Raw genomic sequence first — 23757 nt, 5'->3', positions numbered from 1 at the left:
CTATTGGATCCAATTATCGGCACGGCTGATAATCGGTTGACCCCTAACATTATGGTGTTCATTGAGGTGTGTTATAACATTATGGTGTGCATTGTGTTGTCTTATAACATTTTGGTGTGCATTGTGTTGTCTTTAATACATTTTTGTGTGCACTGTGGTATGTTATAACAATATGGTGTGCATTGTGTTGTCTTTAGTACATTATTGTGTGCACTGTGGCGTGTAATTAGATTATGGTGTGTATTGTGTTTTCTTATGACATTATGGTGTGCATTGTGTTGTCTTATAACTTTATGGTGTGCGATGTGTTGCGTTATAACATTGTGGTGTGTGTCATGGTGTGTTATAACATTATAATGTGCATTGTGGTGTGTTATAACACTATGGTGTGCATTGTGGTATGTTATAACATTATGGTGTGCATTGTGGTATGTTATAACATTATGGTGTGCATTGTGTTGTGTTATAACGTTATGGTGTGCATTGTGTTGTCTTATAACATTATGGTGTGTGTCAAGGTGTGTTATAACATTATTATGTGCATTGTGGTATGTTTTAACATTATGGTGTGCATTGTGGTGTGTTATAAAATTATGATGTGCATTGTGTTGTCTTAACACACCATAATGCACACCATAATGTTATATGACATTATGGTGTTCATTGTGGTGTGTTATAACATTATGGTGTGCGTCATGGTGTGTTATAACATTATGATGTGTGTCATGGTGTGTTATAACGTAATGATGTGCATTGTGGTATGATATAACATTATGGTGAGCATTGTGGTGTGTTATAAAATGATGATGTGCATTGTGTTGTCTTATATTATTATGGTGAGCATTGTGGTGTGTTATAAAATGATGATGTGCATTGTGTTGTCTTATATTATTATGGTGAGCATTGTGGTGTGTTATAAAATTATGATGTGCATTGTGTTGTCTTATAAAATTATGGTGTGCATTGTGGTGTGTTATAACATTATGATGTGCATTGTGGTGTGTTATAAAATTATGATGTGCATTGTGTTGTCTTATAACATTATGGTGTTCATTGTGGTGTGTTATAACATTATGGTGTGCGTCATGGTGTGTTATAACATTATGATGTGTGTCATGGTGTGTTATAACGTAATGATGTGCATTGTGGTATGATATAACATTATGGTGAGCATTGTGGTACATAAAATGATGATGTGCATAGTGTTGTCTTATATCATTATGGTGTGCATTGTTTTGTATTATAAGATTATGATGTGCGTCATGGTGTGTTATAACATCAGGGCGTGCATCGTGCTGTTTTATAGGACTATGATGTGCATTGTGGTATGTTATAGCATTTTTTTGACACCATAGACCACGTGTCATATACTTCATTGTAACCATTATGGCCACAAGGCCTTTTACACAGCGGGTCAATTCATTTATTGCTGATATGTGCAGCCCCATCCTCACATTGAGGAGAGCCAGCCACAAAACACTTCCATCCATTTAACTGAATTCCCTCCGCTCTTCTTCCCCCATTTACCCAGTAGCAGCAGTAAGATAGAGCATTCAATCTCCTATATCTCCCAGGGACATTTGGAACACGACAGTCAGATCAATGAAAATGCAACCTCACTTCGAATCTGTCTTTGGGGGACGATATGGCTGCAGGTGGTTCATGACTAAACTCACCATGAATCAGATCTGTATCTTTTTTTCATATACTTGTGTCTTAATGGATGAACATCTCATAGCAGGGGTAAAGTAAACTGTGAGCATCTCATCTAACAGCATGGCATTTTCCCACATTCCAGAGAGGAAGAGACTGGAGATAAAAAAGGACAAATACAAATGTAAGCACATTTAGAGATGCCATCTTCTCTGAAGGTGTTCTTGGGGATTATGGATAATTTCGTACTTACCCAAAGTACCCAGACAAATGTATTGGATTCCATTTGCATGCTTCTTGCTGCAGTTTGAAGGATATTGAAGGTTAGCTTAGCACAACTGCCAGAAATCTTTGGTGGTTACCAGCTAGCTCCTCTCAAATTGCAGGAAGATTGATCTTGTAACTGCGCCACAGCAGGGTGTCTGGAAACCTCAGTGATACCAGTCTCCCAGGTGCTGCTCTGGTACTTACCGATGCCCTAATGAGACAAAGAAAAATGGGATTTATGAATTGTAATCTACCAACAGAAGAATATTGAGAATTTGGGATAGAATGTTGATTATAGGTACAACTAATCCATAAAATGCTGATTACTATATCTACTTTTGCCGCACTGTAAATTAACAACCACCCCGCTGTGGATCAGTTAGAGGCTCTATGTCCCTGCTTTTGAGAGGACCTAGCTAGTACCCACCAGACAACAACAATTGTGCTAAGCTAACCTTCAGCTTCATTCAAACTAAACACAAAAACATACATGACAGATCTATGAGGATGACTTACATAAGCAGCCTTACAGTAAATATTTTACTCAACCATACAGTATCTGCTAGAGAGAGAGTTGGGTCTGGATTCACGTCACCATTACACCCCAACAATGCTTCCTCCCCAGGACATCAGATCTAATCAGACAGGCCTTTCCTGCTGGAACAAAGAACTACTGAAACCGGCGGCCAATTGGAGTCACAGCACATCTATAAAATAAACAAATCTAATGAAACAAAAAGGATGTGCTTACGCTGCTTTTAACAATTATGAGCACATGAACCATACAACATGTTAAGCACATGAACCATACAAACCTGACTAGGGTTAGAACATTCTCATAACTTTCCAGGTATCATTCAGCAAGTAGTTGGCAAGGTCTACTTGTTTGTGCGTGTAGGTCATTTGGGAACAGATAGGAACTATTAACTGATCTGACGTCCGTCTATTGTCATATTGCTTCTATCCATTGGCCTGAATGTGACATTACTATGGTAATCATATTAGGCTACACCTGCAGAACCTCAAGAGGATGAAAATATTTATGAGAACTTCAACAATCAAGACAGCAGACAATAGCCTACAATGGAGTCCTGTTACTTATGACGACCAAGGTGATTAGGATCAGTATGATGACGACAATGGATGGAGCTTACCTTGGATTATCTTTACAGAGGGAGTTCCCCACACGCACACAATATAGGCTAGCCCGGATCTTCTCGTATTACAGCACAAGAGGGCAAAAACCATTCTGCTAATCCAAGAGGGGGAACCCACAAGAGCACACGGAATAGAAGAATCAACAAAGGAATCAACAAAAAAAAAACATTGAGTGGTCACATTTGTGTTTCCCAAGTTATTCCAGTGTGAAGATGGGAGCCAGCTAGAAAATGAAAGGAACTCATCTTGGCGGTCCCATTGTAAAGCGTGAGGTTTCACTATGACTTACTAGTTGTGGTCATAAACATTTAGTTTTTTGGGGGACATATGGGCCATTGTATATATACGGGGTGGCATATGGGCTGTAGAAATGTTCTGTCAGACTTGTGCATGCTGGTTTGCCAAACCTCAGAAATATGAGAGTTAGCAACATAACATTCGCAATCAGAATTTGTGACATCAAAAAAAAACTATGAATAGAATCTTAACCTCAGAAGAACATAGGAGTTCTGAGGATGATGACATCATTGGTGTGTTTATGACTGTGTCAGAGCTTAGTATTATTATGATGGTCATGTTTATGCTGATTGCTCTATTTTCTGTTTTGAGAACAACTTAACCTTGTTAATCTTCACATTCCTGTGGGATCTCCGTGAATCCTTGATCAGTGACTCACAAACACACACACACACACAAACACTTTGTCTGCACACTAAATACAAGTGCCAAATAAGGGTTATTTGTCTTTTTTTGGACACTTGCAAAAACCATGCTCCCCCTCTTCAATCCTTAAGGATACCACTTACATCATTAGTGTCATTTGATGCAGGTTCCTCCTGTACCCATGTTATCTACCCATCCTACCCATGTTACGATTCCAGCGTCTGAATCTTAAACAAAGGCGTGGGAAGCATGGAGGAACCCGGGCCAGGCTAATGCTAGCCCCTAGCCCCCATCGGCCTTCAATACCTGGCCTTTTCCTCGCTAACGTACGGTCACTGGCGAACAAAATGTATGAAATATTACTGAGAATCATCTCACAAAAATGTATTATGGATTGGAGCGTCAGTATTTTCCTGGAAACAAGATTGCAGACGCCCCCCCCCCTCCCCCTCAGACTGTCCACCGCAGAGCATTTGCTGGGCAGCTGGCCGAGGTCGTTACTTACATTTTAAACCTGTCACTGGCCCAGCTGGTTGTCCCAATGTGCTTTAAGACTCCAACCATTGTTCCAGTGCCGAAGCAGTCGACCACGTCTAGCCTGAATTAATTCTGACCTGTTGCACTCACCCCCACGATCATGAAGTGCTTTGAAAGACCAGTTCTGGCCCACCTTAAGTCCTGCCTCCCCCAGCACTCGATCCCAAACAGTTTGTCTACCGGTCAAACAGGTCTACAGAGGACGCTATCTCAGTGGCTCTACACTCCGCCCTGACCCACCTGGACAAAACCAACACCAATGCTATTCATAGACTTCAGCTCAGCATTCAACACTGTCATCCTCTCTAGGCTGGTCAACAAACTCCATGACCTGGGGATCAGCCCCTCTCTCTGCAACTGGACTCAGGACTTCCTAACCAACAGACCCCAGTCTGTCAGGTTAGAGAACCTCACCTCCTCCACCCTGATCCTGAACACTGGTGTTCCACAAGGCTGTGTGCTGAGCCCCCTCCTATACTCCCTCTTCACCCACGACTGTGTTCCTATACCCAGTTCCAACACCATCGTCAAGTTCGCAGACGACACCACGGTGGAAGGCCAGTTTAGTGACAATAACGAGTCTACAGGAAAGAGGTCATGCATCTGGCGGCATGGTGAGCAGACAACAACCTGGCCCTCAATGCAAAGAAAACAAAGGAACTCATTGTGGATTGCAGGAAGTCTAAAAGCTGCAGCTACGCCCCAGTCAACGTCACTGGTACTAAGGTGGAGCGTGTGTCCAGCTTCAAATTCCTGGGTGTCCACATCTCTGAGGACCTCGCCAGGACCCTCAACACCTCAGTTCTCTTCAAAAAGGTACAGCATCGCCTGTACTTTTTGAGGTGGCTGAAGAAAGCTGGCCTGTCCTCAAAGATCCTTGTGAACTTTTACCGCTACACAATTGAGAGCATTTTGACAAACTGCGCCACAGTGTGGTTTAGCAGCTGCTACATGGCCTACCAGAAGGCACTGCAATGGGTGGTTAAAACCGCCCAGAACATGACTGGTGCCCAGCTTCCTGCCATCGCATACCTCCAGGGAAAGGGTGTCTGCACAGGGCTCGTGGAATCATCAGGGATCACATCCATGCCACAAACTTTGTCGTCCTTCCACCAGGTAGGTGGTACAGGTCTCTTTGGTCCCACACCAGCAAGCCCAGGAACAGTTTCTTCCCATCTACTGTAACCCTGCTGAACACTGTGACCCAGAGAACTCTTTGAAATCTGTGACCCATCACTTACCAACCCCCACCCCCCCTTGCAAAACCTGGTAATGGACGTTTTCCAGTTGTTGCAGTTGTTACACACATGTCTACCTCAGGGACCTTAGTGCTGCCATTTCTGCATCCCGGTTGCTCATGCTACACTACTACATTACTCCTTTATTTGTCTCGTTGCACATCTAGAATGCCATTTGGAAATTGACATTTGTACCCAAACATTGATTATCCCACTTGTAACATACACTATACCTAATATTCTATTTGCCATATTAGGCAAATAGAATCTATATTGGCCATAAACCACACTCTGTTGTGTCTTAATGGTTAAAGATTAGTGTTTATTAAGTCATTAGGCACACAAATCCTATTAACACACCTAAAATGTGATTCTTACTTTATAACATTTTCATTAGCACAAATAGGCTGAAGCACCAATGTCTGAACTCTTAAAAAACCATTGTAGAGCTGGTTCTTTATTTGTCACAAATGGATGCGTCACCCATCCCCAAAAAAACACTTGAATAACCCGCTTCTCAGTATGTAGATACCCATATGCACTCACCCATGTTTTGGTGATGCCAGGCTGTGCTGATGCCATCAGGGCTTTAAAGAGGGATTACTCTTGACATCACTGGGATGGTTGCCAGGCTAAACCTATTAGTATAGCCATGTGCTGGTCCAATTGTGTGTGCGTGTGCGTGGGTGCGTGTGCGTGTGTGTGTGTGTGTGTGTGTGTGTGTGTGTGCGTCTAATACAGCTATGTGCACATTTCGGGACCTGGTGTCCCCAAAAAGATAGTATAGTCTGAAAACAGGTCCCCATAAAGTTTTTTGGCAGGTCCACACCAGGCACAACTTTTGGCCTAGGGATTGGGGTTAGGGTTTGTGGTAGGGTTAGGCATTTCTGGTTAAGGTTTGGAATTTCAGCTAATTTAAGTTTGGGCATAAACGTTACGTTGCTGAGGTTACTGTTAGCTTACCTACCGTTTATCTCCATTCGGCCAGAGTTGAAATACAGTGACATGAATGTGTGTTTGAATGAATGTGTATGTGTGTTTGTATTTTCATACAGTCCTAATAATCCAGATCCAACATGGTGCTATGTGTAATCAAGATGTTTTCAATGAAAGGAAGGTGGGAGGTGCCAGTGGGAGAAAAGCAGGAGTGTGAGTGCTCCCTCCCTGTTGGAGCCTATAGGGTGGCAAGGGCTCACTCACGCTTTTACATACACACACACATTCATACTCACATAATACACAGTATGTATTTTACATGGTTTGGCCAACTATGTTCTGATTGAAAAGTACAGAATGCCCACCCTAGGGCCATAGATGTGTACGTATGTGACCTCAGTGGGGTTCAAACCCACCACCTTGCTATTGAAAGTGTTAGCCACAAAAGACCACTGGATTACCTGTGTACAATACAATACTATCAAATACAGGACATGATTCCCATCCATAGTAATAACCACAACTGGTAACTAAATAACCACATAAACCGTGGGAACACTGGCAATGTCTTTCATAATGGAGCCGGATTAATAGCAACTTACTGAGCTGCTGTGAAGCATCACAAGTACACAGTGGATAAAGCTGGCTTCTACTTGCCCAACCCACTACACAGTGTTGATGCAATGTCATTGGCCAATGAGTAACTGTCCATGTGCCTGAGCAATGTGATGGAAACATAACCATTTGTGCAGTCGTATCTGAAGATTAGGTGGTAGGACGTAAGCCCCTTCTTGAATCTTACAATGTTAGAGATGCACACCTTATTGAGTTCCTCAATGAAATTGTGTGGGACGATATTAGGTTCCACCATTCAAAGGTGATTCAGGAATTGCTCTAGGCTAACCCCTGATTCCTGACCCTAGACCTGGTCCTATAATCTCCTTTTTGGATTTGCCATGCCAAAATATTTTCCGACAGGGCATGAAAAATGAAGATATCAATTGTGAGGGGGGCAAAATATCATGGCCAAATAGCAATGACAGAATTTACGCACATTAGTGTAATGTGTGCTAAACATTGACATTTTTGTATTTGTGACAATTGATTTGACAACAAACCCATTCTGCAATAAAAGCTAGCTTGTTGCATCAATGATTATAGAAGATTTGTTTATTGATCACGTTTTTGATTATGGGATAGAAATCAGGGACATTTTTTTTAGTCCGTTGTAATGGGCAGTGTACAGTAAGAGTTCTGCCTAATGTGCAAACAGTGAAATAAACTGTAACAGGTTACCTTAAGCGCTTCAAAGATTCCTTGTCTTACATTGCTTGTGAAACGTGTGTCTGACATTGTTTGGTCTTGGAATAAGAGATTGCTACAATGGCTGAATTGATTGATATACTTGTTGTATTTCACCAAAAACTTGAATAAATGATCTTGTGGTGAAAGATGTTTATAAAACAAATGAAAGCAAATGCAGTTGTTTTGAATGCAAGGTTTAATGGGTTATCATCGCTTTTGAGTTTTGTACTAATAGTTTTGAAAATTTACAACATACTATTGATAGTAGTACCAAAGTGACAAAACAAAACTGTAAAAACATTGAATACTGAATATCTGAATATTGAATATCTCATTTCCTGTGATTTTGTTTGTTACTATTCAATGGTTGCATGAAGATGAAGATCATATGACAAATATGATCATAAATCACAACATGAAAGTGAGTAGGCATGTTGTTTTGTCAGCATCTTGCCACCTCTAGCGCAGACATTTTTTATGACTAAACCAAGATAGCCAAGCAGCTAAAGTTTACAGTGGGAGGCTGGTGTAAGCCGAGTGGGCAGAAACCAGGAAAATAAGAGAGCCAAGCACAAGCTAGTGAAATCCCACTGTGCAATATTTTGGTGGGTTTCAGCATGTTTCTGTCACAATACGCCTACTCTGTGAAGTGTGCTTCTACTTTTGGGAACAGAAAACTGCACTTGTAGATCAGATGTTTCATCAGTGAGAATATCCGCAGGATGTTGGCCAATTCCCATAGGTTTTTACTGCCCAGCCACTGGGATTTCTCTCTTTGTGGGTAGTGGAATTGATGCCTTTTCCATCAAAGAAATACACAAAACGATCCTCTTTGTCTATCTGAGGCCCTTTATCAAGCATATAGCGCCATTCTCTTCATATTCAATAAAAAATTACTTTGAATGGCCGGCAGAAGAGGTCTGAAACAATATCACAGGCATGATTCACATGTGGTTGTCCAGCTCAGTGTATCGACCAGTGACTGTCTATCTCGCATGCATGGAAAAGATTGATAAAGCTGCAGGTAGCATTTTAGGAGAAAAAGACAAGTTAAGGACTGACAATCGGATGCAGATGCAGTATTTCATATTGTGTATTAATTAGTGAACAATATAATAGACACTGCTTTATAGAACATACATTCAGAACATTTGAGTTATTTCCATGTAATGGTTTGTTTGAACAATTAGCAATGAGTTCTGTTCATCATTTGTCAGCAGTGTGTCCGGCATGCTCTGGGTGCTACTGACACAAATTAACAAACATTTAGAAGAACCTGAAAAGGCCTGATTCAGTAAAAATAGTCAACCTTCCCATCATCATGGACGATACGTGGTGGCAATTGGTGCTTGAGTGCACAAGACTGGTGGGTGTTTGGTTGGTGGACCAAGTCAATCAAACCAATTCCTGTCACATCTGGAATTCCTCACAATGGCAGATTAACATGTCACTTCTAAGAAATGTAGGGTGAAATGTAGATCCAGCCTGTGGTTCATCTGATTCCAAACACAGCGATTGTTAATGATGTTGCTTGAGCCTTGAATAAGATGCTAATCTCTGCGGTTTTCTGTCAACATAATGCTTGCTTGTGGTTTCAGGACTGCTGTTTCTTTGTGATAGAACTCAGTCTATTGTGCCTTAAGGTGTCAAATCTGAAATCTCGGCAAGTGCGTAAAGTGGTACCCGACAGCTCTGTTTTGGGGCCTACATTTCTTAACATAATGTAATTGACGTTCGATGTAGCAATGTATAAAAGGATATGCTTTTTTATGCTAACAATACAGTACTGTTTTCAGCTGCATTTGCCACGAACCAGGCTGTTGCCAACTTGCAATCTGATTGCTAAGCACTAAACACTACATTTTCTAGGTCTGGATTCTGTGATACAGTCCACAATATCTGCAATGTGAAAAGAATAGGGCAGCATTGACATATGTGCAATGCATATGGTTTTTCTTATGTAAACAACAAACAATAAATAATGCTAAATAAAACATACAGGAAATATAATGATGTACTGTCTTTTTGTACTATCTGAATAAATGTAGCATTTATATATATTTTTTAAAACTGCTATATTATTTTAATTGCCATTGTGGGTTGAATTTATTCTTGTCTGAGGAAGAGTAATTTCATGCCTAAAATGTCGAGCCCCCATATAAATAACCCTTTTTCAAATCTGGTCGCTGTGAGAATATACTAGTTGACTAGCCCTGACGTACATTAAAGCTCTGGTGGTCGGGCCCCGGGTTGGGCCAGCACAGGGGCTACTAAGAGACAGTGACTGGGACATAGCGAGTGTGAATTAGCCATTGGAGGGCAGAGGGGGAGGCCCCTATGAACAGAAGAAGTGTCGTAGTCCCACTAATGAGGAAAGCACACCCAGATGTACTCACTCCCACATCCCCGTTCTTCTCTCCTTCCCTCGTACTCTCTAGGTCTCCCTTCTGTTTTACTCCCACTTCCCCGTTCTTCTGTCCTTCCTTCGTACTCTCTGGGTCTCCCTTCTGTTTTACTCCCACTTCCCCGTTCTTCTCTCCTTCCCTCGTACTCTCTGGGTCTCCCTTCTGTCTTACTCACTCCCACTTCCCTTCCTCCCTCTATCCCCTGTTGCTTTGCAGGTGACAGAGGTTTGTTTCTAATCCCCTAACAAGGTACGTAACCCTACACGAGAGGGGGGCACCTCATAACCCAATCCCACTGACACACCTTGCCAATTAACTGGCCACTGTCTCTTTCTCTAGCAATCCCCTTCCCCTTTTCCTTATACATCTGTCACCATTCACTCTCTCTCTCCAGTATTTTATCTGTTATCTGTATTCAGTAAACACAATTTGTCGCTGAGCAGACACTATACAGAGAGTGATTGTACAAGGCATGCATACATTTTTGCTTGGGTTAGACAAGCAGGAGACAAGGAAGTTCCTCTACCATTTGAGCTACACAGGACCATTTCTCTCTTTGGTTTTGTGACAAAAACAAAACACCTGGTTGGTGTCTCACATGTTGTGTGGCCGGTTTCGCAGCTAGACATGTGTGTCTGTGTGTGTGTGTGTATATGTTTAAACATACTGCAGTGCTGCATCTGTGATTGCACCTGGCACTGTAAAGCAGTGGATAGATACCAACAGGCAGTTGTCATCTGTTAGCTCTGCTTTTGGGTGCACAGAAGAGAAGCCATGAAAAACACTGTTTTTTCGGTTAGTTGTGAATGGCATGCCCATTTCAATCTCATTATGGTCAAATATTGGTCAAATCATCAATGTTGATGCTTGCTGTTGCAGGAACCAGTAAGTTCTAGTTGTTGATTGATGGTATTATTAATAATTATCATGCAACAACAACCCGTTGTACATAATGTGTATGTATGTATGTATGTATGTATCCCATGATGCAGAGGTATTCAACTGTCTCCTCAGGGCCCAGCTATTCCTTGTATTTGATCTATTCCAGGTCTAGCTAACCTGATTAGACTTGTCAGCTAATCATCAAGCTCTTGATTAGTGAATCAGGTGTGCCTGCTGAGGTCTGCAACCAAATTGTAGAAAGTCTGGGTGGCCCTGGGGAGAGGGCAGAATACATATGCATTAAAGAATAACAAATAATAGATACATATTGATGCAAATATCAATGATCTGGCTAAATACAGGGGAGTACCGAGTACTGAGTCAACATGGGGTAATACAGAGTACATTTGTTTTGTATGTGTAGAGGGGTCATAGTGAAAAAGTGATGAACAGAAGCAGCAGCGTTTGTGTGTTGCAGTGGAAGTATGTGTGAGTGTATGTACAGGGCCCTCAAACTCTTGACCTCAAGGCCAATTCCACTCTTTTTCTTTCTTTCTGCTGCCTTCTAATAGGTGGTTGGTTTAGACATGAGACACCACATGGGTGCAATTTATGAGGAGGTACAACAGAAAACCAGCAAGCCTCTGGACCTCGTATGGTAAGCGTTATATGCCCCTGGTCTAGTGTCTTCGTGCATACAGTACCAATTAAAAGTAAAGTAGATTGGACACATTTCAAGTGAAAGTGTGTCATAACATTTCACTGTTACTATATATTCAGTGCTAAATAAGGGGGGACAAATATGTCATTTTTTTGTGGCTTGGTATCTTCATTGTTGTGTCATCTAGCATGTTAGTTAACATTATCTAGCCAAGTCTTTTGGCCTATTAACAATACCATAGTTTATTGAGATTCTGTCAGGAGACTTGTTGCAAGACTTTGCAAGACTCACTTGTTTTAGTGTAAACAGTTTACCATTTAAATTGACAAACATCACCTTTCCAAAGTAGTATGGGCAACCTTTGGTGTAGATGCCCAACCTATGGATCACCGGGTGTGATTGCTAGACTCAGCTAGCATACAACCATTCATGACTGTTAAACTTACTCAGCCCATAGTTCCACACTTGAAATTGACATTTGGTATGCTCATGGAAGTCTCTAAGATCCCCAAACTGAATGAGAAGTCTTTCATGGAAGTCTCTAAAATCCCCAAAGTGAATGAGTCAACTATCAGAAAATGTCTTTAGGCCTAGATGGGAGGTCAGGAAGGAAGAAGCCACTGCGTTAAAAAAAAGAATAAAAAAAGCTATTATTAATGATTAATCATATAATCATATATATCTTTCCAGGAGGTGTACTTACTTTTTCAAATGACTATAACAGCATTTGGCTGGTCAGATAATCTTTACATTTGATTAGTCAAATAATAATAATTTATTATAAATTATTTTGTACGTTTCATATGGAATAGCTTGTGGCATGGCGAACGTAAATAGAAAATTAAATAAACATATTATTTAAATGGTATTTATATTAAAATGTTTTGTGATGACTGTTGATGTTGTAAATAAGCCCTTAGCCGGCTACATAACTTGTCCCGCTTGTTGTCAGTCATTTGGATGCTATCCTTGAAGCATATATTCTGCTACTGTCTCGTGTCAGCCCCACGTGACAGGCCCAGGAGAATTGTTTACACGGTTGAGAGGTGATTGACAGATGAGATCTGCAACTGGACCCCGTTTCTAAAATCTGGAGGTCGATGCATGAGGCACTGCTGCCACCTAGCTTTGGACTGTGGGGTATCACAGTTCTTATTTGATATCACAGCTGAGATCGAGTGTGAGATGGAGTGAGTGAGTGAGCGAGCGAGCAAAGTGAGTATTATCTTCTTAGCTATATTAAATGGACTTAGGGAGCGACAGTAATAGTCACTCTTTCAGATAATTAGACTTAGAGAGTGACCGCAATAGCACGGCTGTCCTATTGTGCTAACTAGCAAACATGACGTGACAGCCAGGTGCTATGTGTTCCTGCTCCTCAACACAATCATTCGTTCATTCTCTTTCTCTCTCAGTCTCTCTTATTCTCTTTAAATCATCCGTTTCTGTCCGTCGTCCGTTTCTGTCCGTCATCCGTCTATTTCCCCTCTATTCCTTCCTCTTATGCTCGCCTTATCTCATGCTTCTTCATCCGTCTTTCCTTCCTCTTTCTCTCACCTCACAGAGGGCTTTTCCCCTCTAGTGGGGGGTGTCGTCACCAGCGCTTGTGTTTCTGAGTGTTTGTCTGAGCTGTGTGGGAGTGGGACTTTGTGCCTGCATGTGTGTGTACCTGTGTCGACTGTGAGTCCGTGGAGGCTGTCTGTGGACTACGGAGGAGCAGTAAGATGAGTCTGCCGGCGAACTCCGAGTCCCTTAAGAGGATAGCACTCTACCGGCACGCCTGCTCCAACGGCTCTCCGTTCGCTACCAACAAGCCCATCGACATCAAGCCCAGGAGGAGAGGGTAACTGATGGGCCAGGGGCTCGGGCGGAGGGGACAAGGGTGGAGGGCAGGATGCTGTGACTGCATTCCTCCAGTAATATCTTTTAATAAGATTATTATTACTGTTACTACGCCACTGTGTCAGGTCTATGCTTGGTTATTGTTTTGTTGCTTTGGTGTGTTTTCACAGATATTTTGAGCTTTGACCTGGAGCACAATATAAATGTTCCTGATCTTCCTGCACTGTCTTTGTTGTTTACCAAATCGGCAAGAGTTTTTCTTTGTTCAGCGAATCGTCAGTTTAGTGATTCCTTGTATGGAGGAGGCTGATACGCTGGAAGAAGAAACCGAAGGGCGAGTTTGTAGATCAGAGAGGGTTCATTAAAGCCCTTCCTAATTTAATGTCCGTGGACGCTATTGCGTGCTTGTGTGTGTGCTCTTATTTGAGCCCTACCTGGACTGTACTGATAAATATGTCCACCCTGACTACCAGAGTCGTGTTCACATTGGATGGCTATTTAAAATGCTGTTGCTCCGTTCCCCTATGCAAGGCTGCGATAGCTTTGTGGCTTTGGTTTTCATGAGGGATCTGTTGGCCTTTAGTTCTGCAGTTTGCTCTGTGTAGATCCAGTGTTGCAAAGGTGCTGGTCGATAGCTACGGTACACATTGAAGCGCGTGTGTGTGTGCGTGTGTGTGTGTGCGCATGTGTGTGCATGTGCGCACACCTGTGTGTGCAGGCAGCGCTGCCGAGCAACATGTTTACTGTTAGATACGACCGTAGAAAGATCGAAGCTATTAGAAGAGTAACGTATCTGACCAATATATTACTCTTCTAATAACATGTAGTTTTACTACATGTTCGGGGAGACAGATCCATTCAGACAGTTATCCAGGTTACTGGTTTCTGTGACCACATAGCCAAAGCACTTTCCTACCACTAATACAAATTCTGCAGGGATGTATTTGAAATAAGGATTTTTAACTGAAATAATAATCTTTCAAAACTTTGCTTTTGTAAGGGGATTCCTCCATGTGCAGCTATTACAGCCTTGTAGAATTTGGCGTTCTAGTTGTCAATTTGCAGAGGTAATCTGAAGAGATTTCACCCCTGAAACTCCTCCCACAAGTTGGATTGGCTTGTTGGGCATTTCTTATGTACCATACGGTCAAGCTGCTTCCAAAACAGCTCAAGAGGGATGAGATCCGGTGACTGTGCTGGCCACTCTATTATAAACAGAATACCAGCTGACTGCTTCTTCCCTAAATAGTTCTTGCATAATTTGGAGCTGTGCTTTGGGTCATTGTCCTGTTGTCGGAGGAAATTGGTTTGAATCAAGCACCGTCCACAGGGTACGGCATGGAGTTGCAAAATGGAGTGCTAGCCTTCCTTCTCCAAGATCCCCCTTTATCCTGTACAAATCTCCCTCTTTACCATCACCAAATCACCCCCAGACATCACATTGCCTCCACCATGCTTGACAGATGGCATCAAGCACTCCTCGAGCATCTTTTCATTTGGTCTGCATCTCATAAATGTTGATCCGAACACCTCGAACTTAGATTAATCTGTCCATCCCACTTTTTTCTGTCCAGTGTATGTGTTCTTTTGCCCATTTTAATATTTTCTTTGTATTGGCCAGTCTGAGATTTTGTTGCAACTCTGCCTAGAACGCCATCATCCCTGAGTCACCTCTTCACTGTTGATGTTGAGACTTGTGTTTTGCAGATTCTATTTAATGAAGCTGCCAGTTGAGGACCTGTGGGGCGTCTGTTTCCCCAACTAGATACTCAAATATTAGTATTTCTCCTCTTGCTCAGTTGTGCAACAGGGCCTCCCACTCCTCTCTCTATTCTGGTTAGAGCCAGTTTTCACTGTTCTGTGAAGGGAGTAGTACATGGTGTTGTACAAGATCTTCAGTTTCAGTTAGGACAAGAATAGTCAAATGAGTTTCAGAATAACTTTCTTTGTTTTTGACCATTTTGAGCATTAGATTAGATTCAACTAAAGGCAGTTAGCATCTAATCAGAAGTGCAAATAGAAGAAGGCAGAAAAAGTATTAAGTATATGTTTATCACAAAGTATAATGTATAGATGAGTAATGAAGGCAAATGCAGTACAATTGGCAATGCTAAATGTGCAATTAAGGCAAATAGAGGAGGGCATATGGTATATATTAATGTGTGTGTGTGTGTGTGTGTGTGTTTGTGTAGTACATGTGTGCTTGTGCCTGTGTGTAATATAGCTAATGAGTCCATGTGCCATAACCAAGCCATAAGTAAAAGGTCAGACTGTCATTATAGACATATAGATATGTGTGTGCTTATCCTATTGATTGAGTGGGGGCACCAGCTGTCCCCTGTAACCTAACTTAAACCTATCTATAACACTACAGTGTATGCACAGATAGTGAGTAAATTAGGTCATATGCATCATAAACTGATGTTACATAGACCTAATTTTATTCTATTCATCGTATCATTCAATTATTATTAATGTCAATACAACTAAGTAACTTTAGACTTTTATGACTTCTTTGGTCTGTTCTTGCTTGCTTCTTACTCCTATAAGGTTACCAGGCAAAAATATAACTTCAAGTGACCACCAGGGGGACATAATGCTTTTAGAATTGTATGATACCTTGTACAGGATGAAATAACTTAATAGTCAAAACAGATTCACAAGCCTGTTTGGCATTTACTCATTTATCGGTGTTCTGAACTGATTTTACAGTACCTACTTACAGTAAATGTTTTAATTTTCTAACTACCGTATGCTTAATTTTCTGTGTTGCTTTGATTTATTGTGTTATTTAAAAAAATAAAAATGTTTTATTTAGCCAACATTCTTATGCCAAATAAAGTACAGGCACAATTAGAATTAGTTATCTTGCTCAAGGGCACAATGGCATGTTTTAAACTTGACAGCTCCGGCCAGTGACCTTTCAGTGACCGGCCTAATGCTGTCTGATGACCTGAGTTTATGTTTGTTAAGCCATGCACTTATTGTGCTGTTATGATGTTTCTGTGGACCTTTTAAGTGACTTTAGTTTAAAATAAATATAGTGTAAAAATCACTGGTGTTTGTGTTTAAAAAAATATTCAGCCTCTGCTTCACACCAAAGTCTTAAATTGTTTGACACTTTCTTTGTCTGATGCTTCCATCATTTAAATAGTGTGTTGTGATCTGGGACACAAGTTTTATAGCTATAGAAAGAAGAGTATTCTAGAATTCTACAATGTAGCAACGATAAAACGTTGATTTGAACCAAAGTGTTGTTAGACTGGCAGTGTCAAGCTGATTGATATACAGTACGCTTTTCAGTCATTGAAGAACACTTTCTTTGCAAAGAAAAACTTTCATGAAGGTCTCGTTTGATGTACAGTATATTTGGTTTCCTTTGTCTCTTTTTGGACATCTTAACAGCTTGAACATTAATACCAGTGGTGTGGGGTAGGGTACTGTTGTGCGATGCAAGAATGGTGTGTGAGCATGAACAGAACGGCACCAAACTCAACAATAGCCAAAACATGTTTGTGAGGGGAGGAGATATCCATGATGAAATGTAATAGTAGGAACCTATCATCATCAATATAATTCACACAACCGCAATGCAAACTTTTTCAGTATCTTGATAGCTTTATGGATGAGTGGTACTATATTGTAGTGGATAGTGGAAAAGGCACAAATAAAAAGACATCAACTGATTAAAACCTTTTCTACATTCTACATAGCTGTATATGATATTACACAGAATAAGTTTTTTACCTAATATCTAGGAAAACATTTGTATTTATAGGCTTATTTTTGACAAAATTTTATGGTTAAGCTGATTTGCCACTAGGGCCTAGTTGGCTCCCATTTAATCCCATTTGGGGATTGTAATCAATTCCAGCTGTATTCCCTGTCTCATAGGGACTGTAACTGTGCGTTGTTCTGCTAACCTGAGCATTGGATGTGTTCACATGACATTACATATTAAGGTTTAAGTTAAAAATAAATAAGGTCTTAAAAATTATAGAAAGAAATGATAACCAGTTATGCAAAATTTCTTGGAAGACAAGGCAACACTTTGACAGTCACAATAATGAAGACCATCTGCCTGTTCTTTCCTTCTCTTTTCTTTCAGTGTCTCTCTTCTGTCAAGCCTGATAATACAAAGGATAGTTTTATAAAGTGTTTATACATTTTAAATACTCTTTGACACACTGCGTTTTCAGATTGCACCATAAGCATTGCTGATTTTTGTATTTCGTCTTCCTTAAAGTAAGTTTAGAATAATTTTTTTAACTTAAAGACTCACGTACATAATTTTTTAATAGTGTTTGTTCAAAAAATCCTGATCAGTCACATAAGTACGGCATGTTCTGTTGTGCTGATACTTTAAGTTTCTTTTAATAATTTGTTCATACTTTTTCTTTGTATACTTTCCCTATAGGGTACTGCAAATATATACATTGATATGTCAGTTCTGTATGGCCATTTGTTAATAGTTTTGTGTGCAATCCATACTGCATATGGCTTTACCGAGAAACTCATGTCATTGCCATCGCTGACAAAGTTGACCAATCGCCTCAAGAAACAAATGTCAAGTGCACGAACAGCGAAATGACCCAATTGACCACAAAATGTCATCATAATACATGCACACGCCATTACGATGTGATCAAAATGATTAAGTATACTAAGTCCTTCACTTCAGGTTCCTGGTGTCAAAATCCTTGCACCAGGAACCACTGAATTCCCTAGTTGATGTTTATGGGAAATGTACTGCATCCAATGTGTTAAACACATTATTCTACACACATTATTACCTACCTTATTATCTGTTATCAGCATTAAGTATATGGAGCACTGGAGGTGCCATGTTGAACTTCCAGTGACCAGTATGAGGGAGTGTGAGAGCTATAACACCAAATGTAACACACCTGCTCCCCATTCACACCTGAGACCTTGTTACACTAATGAGTCATATGACACTGGGGAGGGAAAATGGCTAATTGGGCCCAATTTGGACATTTTCACTTAGGGGTGTACTCACTTTTCTTGCCAGCGGTTTAGACATTAATAGCTGTGTGTTGAGTTATTTTAAGGGGACAGCAAATTTACACTGTTATACAAGCTGTACACTCACTACTTTACATTGTAGCAAAGTGTCATTTCTTCAGTGTTGTCACATGAAAAGATATAATCAAATATTTGCAAAAATGTGAGGGGTGTACTCACCTTTGTGAGATACTGTATATATTAAATGTCACCATTATCCAGTATAGGCATGAACATGGCCGAACCAAGTCTCCTTTTATCTTTAAAATTATATCCCACCTTATTTTATTTTTTTTGCAAGTTGCTGTATATGCAACTTGAAAAAGAGGTCATCACTAATTAAAATTCCAAGATATTTATATGAAGTTACTGCCTCAATCTCATTCCCCTGATAACTAGTAATACAGTATGTGGAAGATTCAAAGGTCTATTTCTTGCATTGGAAAACACCATCAGTTCGGTTTTGACCGCATTGGGAAAAAGTTTAAATTAACACAAGGTATGTTGAACAGCATAAAAGGCAGTTTGCAAATTCTGAAAGGCTTTTGCAAAAGTCAAGGCACAACATTAAGTAAACATGCCATTAGCATGAAAGTGAAGTTACAAAGTAAAAACAGAGACAACATACTCCGGTTGATGTCATTTTGTTGTCATTGTGTTTTGGACTGGAGTGTGTGCTAACAACCCTTAGTTATGCCAGTGTATATTGGTTGAATTGCTATAAAAGGCGAAGAAGAGAAAACAAGATGTTGATTCAACATACAATATAAAGCAAGCAGCTGCAATTGGATTGATAGTTTGGTTATACTTTACATGAAATCCAGAATTATGTGTAATGCATTATAAAGCATTATAAACTGGGTGGTTAAAATCCTGAATGATGATTGGCTAAAAGTAATGATATATGAGACCCCCTGTGGTTTATGAGCCCGTATGCAATGGGTTTGACATCACATCACTTTTTAATGCTCTAATTTTGTTAGTTACCGGTATATAATATAAATAAGGCATCTTGGGGTTTGTGGTATGTTGCCAATATAACACTACTAGTAACTGTATCAGGCACTCTGTAATGAGTTGGGCATAAAAACTGCTCTTAGCTTTGGTATATTGCCTATGTAACACACACCCCCTCCTATCTTATTGCTGAATTATACATGATCAATTATGGAGTTGCATTGCAGTATCAGCAAAATTTAAAACACACAACGACAAACTTCAACTAATTCCATTTATCAACAATTCTCTTTCCTTATTATAAGTGTAGTCAAATCAATCATAGTGCTTTATAATTACTAATCAGTTTTTTTTTTAAGGATTTTGAATTATTATAATGACCATCATCCCTTCAGTATCACTTTGATTTGTTAACTAATTTTACAGATACGCTGAATATTTTGTTTGTGCAACAGTTCTGCTTTTATTAGACAATATCTTGGGACAGTATACAGAATTCAAAGTGCATGTGTGACTACTGTACTTTGAGCTTCTAGGAATTGACAGCTAATCTTGTGGTTTTTAAGCTCATTTCAACCATTTTGTGAAAACCTTTTCAGTTTGAAAGTGTTTTTCCTGCTGTTATATTTTATTGCTGTTAGAATCCCATAGAGTGTGGGGCCCCAGGGCAGGTATCCTGTGAGTCTGTTGGGTAAATTGTCCCTGGTGGGGTGCCATCAAGGTCACCATATCGCTAAGATCTTAAAGACACACATCAGAGAAATTGAATGGGAATACTCATACTTGCCTTCTCCTTCACAACATAAGAAAGTATGATGTGGAAATGGTCAATTGTATGGTTTTGAGAAAATAAATGTTTGCCACATTTAAAATGTATAATAGCAATGTACGCAATTCTGTATCAGTCTGTTTAGGCATTTCATAACTTAAAGCATGTACACATTATTTTATAGTTGAGTATTACACATCATAACAAATAAGTTGAAGTATTAATGATGTACTGCTTATTGACTTTTCTTTGTTTACATATTGTACACATACACTTGTCGATTACATATTCACCATGATCACATTCTCTCAAGTTAAACTTATAAAAAAAGAAGTGAAGTCAGACACATACTGTACAATAAGTAACACTAGGTGGTCAAGTTAGACTTATAATTAACAATAAATGGACAATATATTGATGTTTAAGAGATCTGGCATTTGATGAATTCACCTCATGTAATTGTTTGATTTGATTGCATGCAACGCTGGGTTTTCACAGCATTGCAGATTAGTCAGGTACTGGTGGGGTCCTGTAGCCTCCGTCTCTCATACCCTAAACACTATCATCTTCTTTCTTTATGTTTTTAGATGTTTTCCTCTAATACTCATTCTATTCCACACCCCCTCAACCATCTATTATTCTCACAGTTTTTCACCATTAACATTTTCTAAATGTTAGGTTTTTAAAGTTACCATGCTCATAGTATTAAGACTTATGCAACTGCTTTCTTCACACTCATAGTAAGCCACTGTGATAATAGTAGCTACATATCACTCTGCCTCTATAGTACTTCTCCAGTACTGTGGGTAATACAACACCCCCAGTGTTGTGGTTTTCCGTGGAAACAATGTGATTGACAGATAGGATAGAGCCCCACCCCTGTAGGAGTTAGAACAACCCGGCCCACCCCAACACCAACCCCTCTTAAGAGGGAAGAAGGAAGGAAGGAAAGACCGAAGGAAAAGGAAGAAAGCTCACACTAGCGGTCGGGAAGAGAGTGTTTCGAGAGAGGAAGAAGGAGTGAGGAGAGAAAAAAAGGGAACGAGGACAGGGAGGGTTTTTACTCGCTGACCAGGAAAATAATGTTGGGCGCAATGGAGCGCAGTGGGAAGGAAGAAAAAGGATAAGAACTCCAAGACATTGGACACATCAACAGAGACAGCGAGACAGAGAAAACAGTTGTAGGAAGGAAAAGGGAAAGGAAGTGGTGGGGAAGGGACAGAGGCAGTTCCCACACACTCTTGGTCTGAGAGAGAGGATTACTGTGTTGTGAATAGTTTGAGTTCGGACTCCAGTCATGTGTTGTCTGACTGATCTACCAACCTCCGTCTCACAGTGGACCATGCGCCATCAGGCTGGGGCATAGAAGCTCTCAACACAACCACAACAAGGACGCACCGTTGGAGCGCTCCATAGGATCACTGTAGTTCCGAAGGACAGTTCGTTTTGAAAAATGATAATGACCAGGGCAGGAACACTTTTCTAAATAACTGTATGATCAGAGACCGCGGTGAAAAAGGTAGTGAAGAGGGTGTTTCAGCTGCGGTCTGAACAAAACCGGACTGCCTGACAGGACCAGGAGTAGCAGGTGGAAACTGTGGTTTGAACACAACTCGACCACATTCCCTTCAAAGTCGTTGTGGTGTCTGTGGTTCGACCCGGAGGGGGTGTGGGAGCGGGGATCACATCATGAGCATTGTTATGAAGCCCCGATCTCGCTCCACCAGCTCCCTACGGAACGCCGAAGGAATCTGGTAAACAGACATACAGCCTCTATCGACCGCACACTGCCATCTGTCCGTCACCTCTTCTTCTCTCCCTTTCCCACCCTCATCCGTTATCATCCTCCTCGAACCTTTTCTCTTCCTTAGTCCTTCCTGTCCGTCAGCTTTCCCAACTGTCACTCATCGGGTTTTCAGTCGTCGGGATTTATCAGCGGCGCTTCCTTCGTTTTAGTTCTCTGCCTCACTTTCATTCACCTCCACAATGCTGTGCATAACCTGGCTCTGTCTTCTGCCTGTCCTGTTGATCCCTCCCTCCCCATCGCCACCCCTGTCATACTTCCTACTGTTCCCTAGTTCTGTTTACCTCTTCCGGCTGTCAAAACCTCACTTGTCTGTCTCATGTCAGATATTTTTGGGATTTTATTCGGGTACATGTCATTGTACTTACTGTATGGTTTACTGTATGTGAGTGCCTTGCCCTGTATTCAACTCTGTTAGCTGTAACTGGGTGCAAGGAAGAGCAGGAATCCAACGTGGCAGTTTGTTTCTTGACCGTGGTATTTCTGGGTATGTTCCTGCCCTTCCCTGCATCAACGCTTGCTGTATCAACCCCAGCAAACAGCCCAGACCGGCGAGGTCTCGAAGCCTGTGTTTAAATCATCATCTACCCTGGAATGTCTATCAGTCAGCCGGGGAAGTTTGTCATGGCCCCAGGGTTCCCCTCTTTGTTAGAGTGCCCCACTGGGAGCTGTTCCTCACCCTGCCTTCTGGTCTCGTCTCCCTCCTGTCTCCACTTGCACACTGGCACTTTCTTTGGACTCTGATCCTGTCTGCGCTCACGTGTTGTCTGCCAGGGTAAGTCCTTTATGTTTGCTGTGTTTTGCTGGGGTGCTTTTCTTTCAGGCTGTACTTCAGCTGATCAGTCCTCAGCAAACAAACAGCACGCCGACCCTCCTCAACCCTGGCCCTAGGGTCACTGTCTTCTCACACAGTCTGATAATTATCCACATAAGCCCCTTAGTCTGGGAGAATGGTTGTGTGAACTGTGTGCCGTCATTAAAGCCATTGCAGAGTTGGCTGGATGATGCTGACTATGACAGGTATTACAATTGGATTAACATGTAGAAGCACCCCACCGGCATGGCTTCAAGTTACGTTTCAAGACATTTCAACTAGCATTTACATTTCTTATTTTATTTGAAATAAACTTTTGAGTGTATTTACAATTTGATAATATATATATATATATATATATATATATATATATATATATATATATATATATATATATATATATATATATATATACATATATATAAAAACATGTCATTAGATAGTATTTGTTTGAAATTACAAATTAACATATCGCTATAGGTCTTATTTACATTTTCAGTCCTCTATTTAAAACGTTACTCATAGCTGCAGAGAATGCTGGAACATATAGACTAGGTTCTCAGCAGCAACTCAGCTCAGGGTCATTTATGTGCAACTGTGTTTTCAGAATTTCCGTGGATCAGTAGTAGGTGGAATACTGTACAATCCTAAACTTCTGTGTTGGTGACTTGCAGTATTGGGGAACAATGGAAGCTTGGTAAATGGCTTTGTTGAGGCCATCTTTAATTGAGAGCAGTAGTGTGTTAGAGAAAGGTTTCTATCATGATGTGGGAAGTGAATCTCTTCAAAGTCAGTGGACCTTCCCAGGTGCTGGACTTAACTCCTCTTTACCAATATCCCC

At 40.8% G+C, this 23757-nt stretch overlaps 1 protein-coding gene across 4 annotated transcripts in view; it reads left to right on the top strand.

The window, feature by feature from the left end:
- LOC105014502 (cAMP-specific 3',5'-cyclic phosphodiesterase 4D) overlaps nucleotides 1-23757 on the top strand; it is a 103052-nt gene that overhangs the window by 48551 nt on the left and 30744 nt on the right. The window contains exon 1 of one of the 4 annotated variants that reach the window (XM_020052813.3): nucleotides 13275-13548. The exons of 2 other annotated variants lie outside the window; for them this stretch is intronic. In XM_020052813.3, coding sequence (XP_019908372.1) covers nucleotides 13430-13548 — 119 coding nt within the window. In that variant the 5' untranslated portion in view covers nucleotides 13275-13429. Of the gene's footprint in view, nucleotides 1-13274; nucleotides 13549-21215; nucleotides 22053-23757 lie in introns of those variants that run through there. One more of the 4 variants, XM_010876892.4, reaches the window with a different exon arrangement.

The sequence above is a fragment of the Esox lucius genome, chromosome 13 (assembly GCF_011004845.1).
Source record: "Esox lucius isolate fEsoLuc1 chromosome 13, fEsoLuc1.pri, whole genome shotgun sequence".
Taxonomy (NCBI): domain Eukaryota; kingdom Metazoa; phylum Chordata; class Actinopteri; order Esociformes; family Esocidae; genus Esox; species Esox lucius.
Note: the sequence above shows the minus strand (reverse complement) of the source record. Positions and strands in the feature narration are given on the sequence as shown.